General features: G+C 40.3%; 1 protein-coding gene across 1 annotated transcript in view; it reads left to right on the top strand.

The window, feature by feature from the left end:
• The window catches only part of LOC101891680 (myrosinase 1), a 36,535-nt gene that overhangs the window by 10,100 nt on the left and 13,785 nt on the right, over positions 1-12,650 (top strand). Inside the window, exon 2 of the mRNA XM_059119527.1 lies at positions 7,536-7,734. Within this exon, the coding sequence (XP_058975510.1) occupies positions 7,536-7,734 (199 nt within the window). The remainder of the gene's footprint in view (positions 1-7,535; positions 7,735-12,650) is intronic.

Here is a 12,650-nt window from a genome sequence, read left to right as displayed (position 1 = left end):
TAAACATGAACACGATCTGTTTCGTTCCGCTGTAAAAGCAATTTGTAAATATAATTAGGCAAAAGGGTGACTGACTGGCCCAAGTTCCTTACAGAGAAAATTGAAAATTTTTGAAACAAAAAAAAAAAAAAAAAAAAAAATAAATAAATAAATAAATAAATAAAATAAAATAAATAAATAAAATGTAAAAAGTAAAAAAAAATTTAGTCGATTCACGTAAAACCTCCTTCCTACAGCGAAAGGTATTCAAACGGATAGAAATTTATACATTTTTCTGAAATTGTTTAAGGGCCTGTAAAAACAGTATGATTTTTTTTAAAATTTTGAATTGAACTGAAAAATCAGTTGGAATTGGATTTTTTATCATCAGACAGAACCAGGCCTTACGATTTTTATACCCTCAGCTAGAGAGGGTATATATAATTTTATACGACCAAAACGTGTCCCATCGAAATAACGGTTTTAAACCCTAGGTCTCTTTGGACCAAATCCGTTTCAGGACATTTGGAGTCTATCTAGCGGTGTCGGTCCATCAGCTTGCCCGCCCGGCTAGCTGGTGAGCACGATAACTATCGAAAGGAGTATTTGAGTTGGTCCAAACATGGTACATTGTAATATTATTGTCAAACTTAGATCGAATTCAAAGATGGGAAATCTGTCCACTACTGGTATCTCCCCACCAAAAGGTCGAAATTTTCAAGAAATATATTTTCTGCACAGAAAGAGAAAGGATAATCCGATTTTGCTCCATTTTTGCAAAACGTAATATTTACCTCAGTTCTAGGTCAGGTGCGAAAATGGACAATGTCGGTCCACTCCATCAGGAACCTCCCCCACAAAGGGTCAAAATTTTGAATAATTACAACTCTCATAAAATGTGATATAAGAGTCCGATTGTCTTCAAATTTCATACATCCCAAAAATTTTATTAACACAAGGTCTGGTGTGAAAATGGAATGTATCGGTTCACTCTTTCTGGTAACTCCCCTGTAAAAGGTCGACATTTTCAAAAAATATTTTTTGCGCAGGAAGAGAAACGATAATCCGATTTTGCTCCAACTTGGAAAATCCTAATTTTTGCGTCAGTGCAAATCAGGTGCGAAAATGGACAATGTCAAAAATTTTGTCAAAATTTTGAATAATTACAACTCTCATAAAATGTGATGTAAGATTCCGATTGCCTTCAAATTTCACACATCCTAATATTTTTATAAACCCAAGGTCTGGCGTTAAAATGAAATGTATATGTCCAATCCTTCTGTTACCTCCCCCACAAAAGGTCGAAATTTTGATTAACCAAAATCTTTATAAAATCCGAAATAAACATCAGGTTCTCTTTATATTCCACACATCCAAAATATTTTCTGCACAGAAACGATAATCCGATTTTGCTCCTACTTAGCAAATCCTAATATTTGCATCAGTGCTAAGTCAGGTGCGAAAATGGAAAATATCGGTCCACTCCATCAAGTACCTCCCCCACAAAGGGTCAAAATTTTGACTAATTATTACTTTTATAAAATGTGATGTAAGTTTCCGATTGTCTTCAAATTTCATACATCCTAATATTTTTATAAACCCAAGGTCTGGTGCCAAGATTAAATAAATCGGTCAACTCCTTCTGGTACCTCCCTCACAAAAGTTCGAAATTTTCAAAAAAAATATTTTTTTGCACAGAAAGAGAAGCAATAATCCGTTTTTGCTCCAACTTTGCAAATCTTAATATTTGCGTTAGTTCTATGTCAGGTGTAAAAATGGAATATATAGCTCCACTCCTTCTGGTACCTCCTTCACAAAAGGTCGAAATTTTGAATATCCATTAAGCTCATAAAACGCGACATTGCAATCCGATTCCATTTAAACTTGGCACATCAAAATATTTCTATCAATTCAGCATCTGTTATAAAGATGGTAGAGATCGAACCATTCCTTCTGGTACCCCCCCACAAAGGGTCAAAGTTTTGAATAACCAAAACGATCACAAAATCCGAAATATGCATTCGATTCCTTTCATATTTCACACATCCCCTTAAATCTACTAACATAAGATCTGCTGTGAAGATGGGATATATCGGTCCACTTCTTCTGGTACCTCCCACAAAGGCTCAACATTTTGAATATCTATGAAGCTCAAAAAACGCGAAATTAACATCCGATTCCGCGAAGTTAACATCAGATTTAGTTCATCTCAATTTGTAGAGATCGGACAAATCCTCCTGGTACCTCCCCCACAAAATGTCAACATTTTGAATACCCATTAAGCTTATAAAACGCGAAACTTGGTACATCTCAATATTTCTATCAAAACAAGATCTGTTATAAAGATGGTAGAGATCGCACCATTTCTTCTGGTACCTCCCCCACATAGGGTTCAGGATGTTGAAAAACAAAACGCTTAAAGAAAGTGAAATAAGCTTCCAACTCTTTTCAAATATCACACATACAAACAGTTTTGCTAACACAAGATCTGTTGTGAAGATGAAAGATATCTGCGAACCCATTCTGGTACCTTACCCACAAAGGATCAACATTTCCAATGCATTTATCTGTCATAACTTGCAAACCAAGTCAGCGATTCTTTACAACTTTAGCTATATCTGAGTATTTCTCTCAACCAGAAACCTGAGATGAATATGGAATTTATGATTCCGAATAAAATTGGACATAAATGTTCGAGCTTCTTGTTATTTTGTCCATACCAATATTTTTACCTGTATTAGATGAGGTATGAAAATGGAAAACTTCGGTCGACTATATCTGGTACCTCATGCAAATTTTAAAATTTTCGAAAAATTATCACATAAAGTGAAGGAAGTCCAAACCTGGCACGCCGCAATATTTATATCATATTTGTGTAGGTCCTATACGAAATGGAAAATATTGGCCCATTCCTTCAGAACCCAATCCATAAAGGGTCAACAGTTTGAATAATCATAACAGAAGTCAAAATATATTTAAAGAATCGAACATTGGCTGAGGGTATACATCTGTCGACAGAACCGTCGAATACTTTTTAACTTGTTTAATATCTCGTTTTAATTATACATTCATCATTCCAATAGAATTGAAATAAAATAATTAAACAATTGATGACGACTTAATCGGTCTATAACTGTTTTAAATAAACATCTGGAGGTATGCATATAAATAACTGTTCTGTACACCTTCATAAATATACCTGTGACGAACATGTGTCTTTGTAGGCTGGCAGGCATTTGATTAAAACCAAATAATTAAGTCAATATTTTTAAATACCGCAACCTGGTGTTGCTGTTTATTTTTGATGGAAAACACGAAGTTGTACAACGGCGACTGCAGGAAATTTGCATTTTTTTTTTATAAATCTGTTGCGGGTAATTCACATTTTCTGTTGACCAACTACCGGAGAGATGTGAAGCGAAGAGGGGGAAGACCAGCTAATTTTATCAGGAAATTTACTTTCTAATCGTCAACTGATCAATAACAGGGAACTTCTGAATAGGCTGGTTGGGTGACTGGCTGGCTGGCTGGGTGGCCGGGTAATTTTCCATCACCACGTGACAATCACAGATCAATCAATAATCCCAGTTATTATTTATGGAAAACGTATTTTTTTTTGTTTTAATTTTGAGATAAGAAAATAAGTTGCCAGTATTTAAAACTAATTGGGCGGATAAGTGCTATTCGAAATGCATTTGGAAATTATAGGCTTAGTTATGTAAAAACACCGATTCAATGTGAAGGAATTTTTTACTAAGGGTCTAATATGGGTCCATGGGTCTATGGTGCATAGAAGAGCTGCCGGTCTTCTATGGTGCATAGAAAAGTTGCCGATCTTCTATGGTGCATAGAAGAGCTGCCGATCTTCTATGTTGCATAGAAGAGCTGCCGATCTTCTATGTTGCATAGAAGAGCTGCCGATCTTCTATGGTGCATAGAAGAGCTGCCGATCTTCTATGTTGCATAGAAGAGCTGCCGATCTTCTATGGTGCATAGAAGAGCTGCCGATCTTCTATGTTGCATAGAAGAGCTGCCGATCTTCTATGTTGCATAGAAGAGCTGCCGATCTTCTATGGTGCATAGAAGAGCTGCCGATCTTCTATGTTGCATAGAAGAGCTGCCGATCTTCTATGTTGCATAGAAGAGCTGCCGATCTTCTATGTTGCATAGAAGAGCTGCCGATCTTCTATGTTGCATAGAAGAGCTGCCGATCTTCTATGGTGCATAGAAGAGCTGCCGATCTTCTATGGTGCATAGAAGAGCTGCCGATCTTCTATGGTGCATAGAAGAGCTGCCGGTCTTCTATGGTGCATAGAAGAGCTGCCGGTCTTCTTGGATTCCTAGAATAGCTGCAGGTCTTCTTGGATTCCTAGAAGAGTTGGTGGTCTTCTATGGCGCCTAGAAGAGCTGGAGGTTCCATGGCGCCTAGAAGAGCTGGACGTCTTCTATGGCGCCTAGAAGAGCTGAAGTTCTTCTATGGTATATAGAAGACCAGGAGGTCTCCTATGGCCAATAGGAGACCTGGAGGTCTCCTGTGGCCAATGGAAGACCTGGAGGTCTCCTATGGCCAATAGGAGACCTGGAGGTCTCCTATGGTCAATTGAAGACCTGGAAGTCTCCAATGGTCAATAGAAGACCTGGAGGTCTCCTATGGTCAATAGAAGACCTGGAGGTCTTATACGGTCCATAGAAGACCTGAAGATCTTATACGGTCCATAGAAGACCTGGAGGTCTTTTACGGTCTATAGAAAACCTGGAGGTCTTATACAGTCCATAGAAGACCTGAAGGTCTTATACGGTCCATAGAAGACCTGAAGGTCTTATACTGTCCATAGAAGACTTGAAGGTCTTATACGGTCCATAGAAGAGCTGAAGGTCTTCTATGGTCCATAGAAAAGCTGGAGGTCTTCTATCGTCCATAGAAGAGCTGCCGGTCTTCTATGGTGCATAGAAAAGCTGCCGATCTTCTATGGTGCATAGAAGAGCTGCCGATCTTCTATGTTGCATAGAAGAGCTGCCGATCTTCTATGTTGCATAGAAGAGCTGCCGATCTTCTATGGTGCATAGAAGAGCTGCCGATCTTCTATGGTGCATAGAAGAGCTGCCGGTCTTCTTGGATTCCTAGAAGAGCTGGAGGTCTTCTTGGATTCCTAGAAGAGCTGGAGGTCTTCTTGGATTCCTTGAAGAGCTGCCGGTCTTCTTGGATTCCTAGAATAGCTGCAGGTCTTCTTGGATTCCTAGAAGAGTTGGTGGTCTTCTATGGCGCCTAGAAGAGCTGGAGGTTCCATGGCGTCTAGAAGAGCTGGAGGTTCCATGGCGTCTAGAAGAGCTGGACGTCTTCTATGGCGCCTAGAAGAGCTGAAGTTCTTCTATGGTATATAGAAGACCAGGAGATCTCCTGTGGCCAATAGAAGACCTGGAGGTCTCCTATGGCCAATAGGAGACCTGGAGGTCTCCTATTGTCAATAGAAGACCTGGAGGTCTTATACGGTCCATAGAAGACCTGAAGATCTTATACGGTCCATAGAAGACCTGGAGGTCTTTTACGGTCTATAGAAAACCTGGAGGTCTTATACAGTCCATAGAAGACCTGAAGGTCTTATACGGTCCATAGAAGACCTGAAGGTCTTATACGGTCCATAGAAGACCTGAAGGTCTTATACGGTCCATAGAAGACATGAAGGTCTTATACGGTCCATAGAGGACCTGAAGGTGTTATACGGTCCATAGAGGACCTGAAGGTGTTATACGGTCCATAGAAGACCTGAATGTCTTATACGGTCCATAGAAGACCTGAAGGTCTTGTATAGAAGACCTGAAGGTTTTATACGATCCATAAAAGACCTAAAGGTCTTATACGGTCCATAGAAGACCTGAAGTTCTTATACGGTCCATAGAAGACCTGAAGGTCTTATACGGTCCATAGAAGACCTGAAGGTCTTATACGGTCCATAGAAGACCTGAAGGTCTTATACGGTCAATAGGAGACCTGAAGGTCTCCTTTGGTCAATAGAAGACTTGGAGGTCTCCTATGGTCAATAGAAGACCTGAAGGTCTTATACGGTCCATAAAAGACCTGAAGGTCTTATACGGTCCATAGAAGACCTGAAGGTCTTATACCGTCCATAGAGGACCTGAAGGTCTCATACGGTCCATAGAAGACCTGAAGGTCTTATACGGTCCATAAAAGACCTGAAGGTCTTATACGGTCCATAGAGGACCTGAAGGTCTCATACGGTCCAAAGAAGACCTGAAGGTCTTATACGGTCCATAGAAGACCTGAAGGTCTCATACGGTCCATAGAAGACCTGAAGGTCTCATACGGTCCATAGAAGACCTGAAGGTCTCATACGGTCCATAGAAGACCTGAAGGTCTCATACGGTCCATAGAAGACCTGAAGGTCTCATACGGTCCATAGAAGACCTGAAGGTCTCATACGGTCCATAGAAGACCTGAAGGTCTCATACGGTCCATAGAAGACCTGAAGGTCTCATACGGTGCATAGAAGACCTGAAGGTCTCATACGGTGCATAGAAGACCTGAAGGTCTCATACGGTGCATAGAAGACCTGAAGGTCTCATACGGTCCATAGAAGACCTGAAGGTCTTATACGGTCCATAGAAGACCTGAAGGTCTTATACGGTCCATAGAAGACCTGAAGGTCTTATACGGTCCATAGAAGACCTGAAGGTCTTATACGGCCCATAGAAGACCTGAAGGTCTTATACGGTCCATAGAAGACCTGAAGGTCTTATACGGTCCATAGAAGACCTGAAGGTCTTATACGGTCCATAGAAGACCTGAAGGTCTTATACGGTCCATAGAAGACCTGAAGGTCTTATACGGTCCATAGAAGACCTGAAGGTCTTATACGGTCCATAGAAGACCTGAAGGTCTTATACGGTCCATAGAAGACCTGAAGGTCTTATACGGTCCATAGAAGACCTGAAGGTCTTATACGGTCCAATAGAGGACGTGGAGTTCTCCTATGGTCAGTAGAAGACTTGAAGGTCTTATTCGGTCCATAGGAGACCTGAAGGTCTCATACGGTCCATAGAAGACCTGAAGGTTTTATACGGTCCAATAGAAGGCGTGGAAGTCTCCTGTGGTCAGTAGAAGACCTGGAAATCTCCTATGGTCAATAGAAGACCTGGAGGTCTCCTGCTGCCAATAGAAGACTTGAAGGTCTCCTATGGGCAGTATAAGACATGAAGGTCTCCTATGACCTGTAGAAGACATGGAGGTCTCCTGTGGTCAGTAGAAGACCTATATATCTCTTATAGCTCATAGGAGACATAAAGATCTCCTATAGCTCATAGGAGACATGAAGATCTCCTATGACCAATAGAAGACCTGGAGGTCTCTTAGGGCCACTGGAGGACTTGGAGTCTCCTATAGCCCATAGAAGCCATGGAGGTCTCATATGGTCAATTTAAGACCTAGAGGTTCCCAACTTTTATTCTTTATCCGTTATCCCATTATTTTATTTTATTTTTAAATAATTATTAATTATTTTCATTTTCTTCCTTTTGTTTTTCTCTCTCTTCAATTCCAGTACCTCCTCGTTCGACTTAAATCCTCGTCATTTTCCCAAAGATTTCCTCTGGGGCGTTGGATCGTCATCGTATCAAATTGAAGGTGGTTGGAATGCCGATGACAAGGGTGAATCGATATGGGATTATATGACGCATAATCATCCCGAGAAGATTGCCGATCGTTCCAATGGTGATATATCGTCGGACAGTTATCATCATGTAAGTATGACCACAGCAAAACAAATCAGCAAATGTCAAGTGGAAGAAAATGACAAAAAAATAATCGAGGCAATGAATGACAAAACCGAATTGCATTGAACTTGTCTTTTAGTTTCGATGGCTGGTTCGATTGGCAGTCAAAGGTAACTGGTAACTGGCCATCAAGCCAGCATTTCATCATTTTGTGGACACTTGTTGTTCGTTGGTTGGTTAGTCAAAATGATATGTTGCGGTTTGCTACTGGCAGTGCCAAACCGCAGACCAAACAACCAACCTGCCACCCATACAACCAGCAGGTGCTGCTGGCATGCAAATTGATTCTTGTTGTTGTCATTGATAGATAATTAATTTTGTTACAACAACAACAACGGCAACAAAAACAATGCAATAATTAAACAATAACTTGTTATTATTAACCGTAAATCAGCAACGAATCAAAACAATGTTGACGACCAAACCACAGAGAGAGAGAGATAGAGAGAGGGAGCGGTATTCGGTCTGGGTTTAAAGGAGGTTCCTTAGAGTCGATATCTACATCTCAGAGTTTTTTTTGTTTTTTGGTGTCCATTTTGCCAATCTGTTGGCATTGTTCAATGCAACAAATTTATGATTAAATTAATCTAAATTAAGCATATCATTTAATTGCGATTTTCAAATCATGCCGCAGTCTGTCGGGGTGACAACATAATTGAATTGAATAATGGGTGGCTGTTTTTCGTATGAGTTTTGAGTTTCGGAATGGAGTTGGAGGGAGAAGAGAGGGAGATGGACATTAGGTGTTGGATTTTAGATGAAGTTTTTCTTCGTATTTTTTAAGGCTGGTGTATGGTTATGGTCATTTGAATGTACGAAAAGGATACAATTATTATCCTGAAATTTGGGATGAAATTTGGTATAAGAGTATTGTGGAAATTCGCAAAAAAACTGTACTAAAAGTACTGTACTAAAGTACGAAATGTTATGCCTGGATATGTTGGTATTCCAAAATTTGCAATGGCGTCACTTGCGGCGGTTAAGACTAGCGTTTGCTTAAACCGAACTGAAAAGGGTACGAAAAGTACAAGTTTGTACTAAATGTTGTTCCACGTCGAAGGAGAATTTTTACAATTTGTCTTGTGGGACACTGTTTTATGTTTTCTATCCAGATGGTTCTCAACCAGCGAGAAAAAGAAATGTTTTGTTTAGGTCTTCTATGGTCAATAGTAGACCTGGAGGCCTTCTGTGGTCTTTAGAAAATCTCTAAATAATATAACCCCTGAAAATCTTCAATGTCGAAAGAAGATCTGCACAGAAGTTCTAAGAAACATACAAACCTTCCAGGGTCTATAGGCCTTTAGGCAAGACCTTCAGGTCTTCTATGGACCGTATAAGACCTTCAGGTCTTCTATGGACCGTATAAGACCTTCAGGTCTTCTATGGACCGTATAAGACCTTCAGGTCTTCTATGGACCGTATAAGACCTTCAGGTCTTCTATGGACCGTATAAGACCTTCAGGTCTTCTATGAGCCGTATAAGACCTGAAGGTCGTCTATGGACCGTATAAGACTTTCAGGTCTTCTATGGACCGTATAATACCTTCAGGTATTCTACTGACCGTAGGAGACCTTCAGGTCTTCTATTGACCCTGGGAGAACTCCATGTCTTCTATTGACCCTGGGAGAACTCCATGTCTTCTATTGACCATAGGAGACCTCCAGGTATTCTATTGACCATAGGAGACCTCCAGGTCTTCTGTTGATCATAGGAGACCTCCTGGTCTTCTATTGATCATAGGAGACCTCCTGGTCTTCTATTGACCCTAGGAGACCTACCGGTCTTCTATTGGCCATAGGAGTCCTCCAGGTCTTGTATTGGCCATAGGAGACCTCCAGGTCTTGTATTAACCATAGGAGACCACCAGGTCTTCTATTGGCCATAGGAGACCTCCCGGGGTTCTATTGGACATAGGAGACCTTCAGGGGTTCTATTGACCATAGGAGACCTCAACTGGCCATTGAAGCCCACTTGGTCTTATATTGGCCACAGAAGACATATAAGCTTCTACTGGCCATAGGAAACCTTTAACTAGCCACAAAAGACCTATATACCTATATTGGCCATGGAAGACCTCTTAGTCTTATACTGGCCATAGGATACCTCTTGGCCTTCTACTGTCCATAAAAGCCCAGGCCTTCCTTCCGTGCATATATGGACCTTTAACTGATCGTAGATAGAAGTCGTAAAAGACTTTTGATCATAGATGACCTCTAAAACTTCTACTGGTCATATAAGACATCTATGCCTACTACTGGCCATTGAAGACCTCTTAGTCTTATACTGGTCATAAAAGACCTCAAAGCCTTCCACAGACCATAGAAGACATCTAAGCCTTCTACTGATCATAGAAGACCTCAATTAATGACCAGTTAGACCTCTTGGTCCTACACTGACCATTGAAAACCTCTTAATCTTATACTGGTCATAGAAAATCCCTAGACCTTCTACTGATCATAGAAGACCACTAAGCCTTCTACGGACCATAGAAATCTTCTAGGCCTTATAATGGTCATATAAGACCTTTAAGCCTTCTACTGACCATAGGAGATCTTTAAACCTGCTACTGGCCATAAAAGACCTCTTTACCTACTACTGGTCATGGAAGACCACTTAGTCTTATACTGGTAATAGGAGATCTCTAAGCCTTCTACGGACCATAGAAGACATCTAAGCCTTCTACTGAACATAGAAGACCTCAAGGCCTATTAATGACCAGTAAGAGCTCTTGGTCCTATCAGGACCATTGAAAACCTCTTTATCTTATACTGGTCATAGAAAAACTGTAGGCCTTCTAGAAGACCTCTAGGCCTTCTATGGACCATAGCAGACATCTAGGCCTTCTACTGATAATATAAGACCTCCAGGCCTACTAATTGCCATTAAGACCTCTTGGTCTTATACTGGTCATAGAAGACCTCTAGGCCTTATACTGATCACATAAGATCTCTAAGCCTTCTACTGGCCATAGGATCTCTTTAAAACTTCTACTGGCCATATAAGACCTCTAGACCTACTACTGGCCCTTGAAGACCTCTATGCTTACTATTGGCTTTTAAAAACCTCTTGGTCTTATACTGGTCATAAAAGACTTATATGCCTTCTACTGATTATAGAAGGCCTCTAGGTCTACTACCGGCCATTGAAGACATCTTGGACACCTACGGGTGAGATGAAAAAACTGCAACCAACTTCAGACTGCTGTAATTTCTAAGCCACTCGTCCGACTGCTGTTAAAATTATACCAGTGACAGCTTACACCGCAACAGAAAGAAAATAGACTCAAAAGAGCTAAAGAGTTGCTTCGCTTGGCGGAAGTGGTGAACTGCCGATTTTGGTTTTCGCCGTCTCCGATGAGAAAACATTCGTTGTCCAGTAGTTTGTAAACAACAACAACAAAATGATCGGGTTTACTTGCCAAGAGGTCAGCTGAAAATGTACACCTTCTGCTGGCCACCAGAACTAAAGCACCAGAACCAAGCGCCGGCCATGGTGATGGTGTGGGACGCCATAACTGCCGATGGTCGCAATCCGCTCGTATTAATCGACCGTGGCATCAGTATAAATGCAGAATATTATCGCGAAAATATTCTGAAGGGTGTATTAAAGCCTTGGACATGTAAACATTTTGGCCGCAGACCTTGGACATTCCAATAGGACTCAACAGCATCGCACTCAGCACGCGCAAACCAAGAATGGTTACAAAATGACGTTCCTCGCCACCAAAATCTCCGGATGCCAATCCGTTGGACTATTCTGTCTGGAGTATTTTGGAAAGCAAGGTTGGCACTAAAAAATACCAAAGTGTCGATCACCTCAAACAAGCGCTTAGCCGGGAATGGGTCAAAATACCGCAGAGCAACATTCGGGCAGCGTGCGAATCTTTTGTTCGAATTGGCCGTTTGAAGGCCATAATTCGTGTCAAAGATGACCAATTCGAATAAATCTAAACTTATTCTAAAATTTGATGCTATTTCCGACATTTTTTGCTTTCATTCAATAGAATTTAAAGAAAAAATGTAAAAATAACGGCGTTTGACTTTGTTCCAGTTTTTTATCTCACCCTGTATATATGGGAGTTATATCCAAACCTCAATCGATTTTAATATAATTTGGTGAAACTATTTTAGACCAAATTTCGTCACACATTCTAAATTTAATTGCAATTGAGGATGCATATTGTGTTTGGTCCATCAAATAAACGAAATCGGCGGAGCTATATCTAAATCTGAACCGTATAATTGCCATATAATTTGAAATTCGAGGAAGATTTTATATTTATTTAAAACCTTATTTTCACAGTTATTGTTGTCTACAAGTTCCTCAGATTACATGTTCCCTTAGACCTTTTTTAGGTAAAAACGGATTTTACTTGTTCCAATTACCACATGTAAATATTCGAAAAAGGAGGTTATCCTAATGTATTCTGACTTCAATCATGTTCGAACAAATTGCAACTGACAAATCGTTACAAAGTTAACTGGAGTCAAACAGATTAACATCTTGCGACGGTATTTGTTATTGTTTTGTTACTGCTGTTGTTGTGAACACCAGAGCAATTGTCAGCGTTATCTTGTAAAGAGAAGACAGAACAGAACAGAGCATTGAAATGCATTCATGTATTTTGCCACGCGCTGATTGTTAAACATTAACAGTCAGTTAAAAAAGTAAGCGTCATATATATCTAGAAATTTTATACGAGGGTCAATCTTGGTGCTTAGGCGTGTGATAAGGCTGGTTTTTTTTCGTACTAAAAGGGTACGAAGAGTACTTAAATGTACGAAAAATGTAATACTTTGTATTGGACAAACGGAATAAGCTAGATTTCTGAAATTTGCAATGAGAGTCACTGATGGAATGCAGATGATAGATGTACCAATGG

This window comes from Musca domestica, unplaced genomic scaffold (assembly GCF_030504385.1).
Source record: "Musca domestica strain aabys unplaced genomic scaffold, Musca_domestica.polishedcontigs.V.1.1 15, whole genome shotgun sequence".
Lineage (NCBI taxonomy): Eukaryota > Metazoa > Arthropoda > Insecta > Diptera > Muscidae > Musca > Musca domestica.
This window is presented reverse-complemented; position numbering and strand designations above follow the sequence as displayed.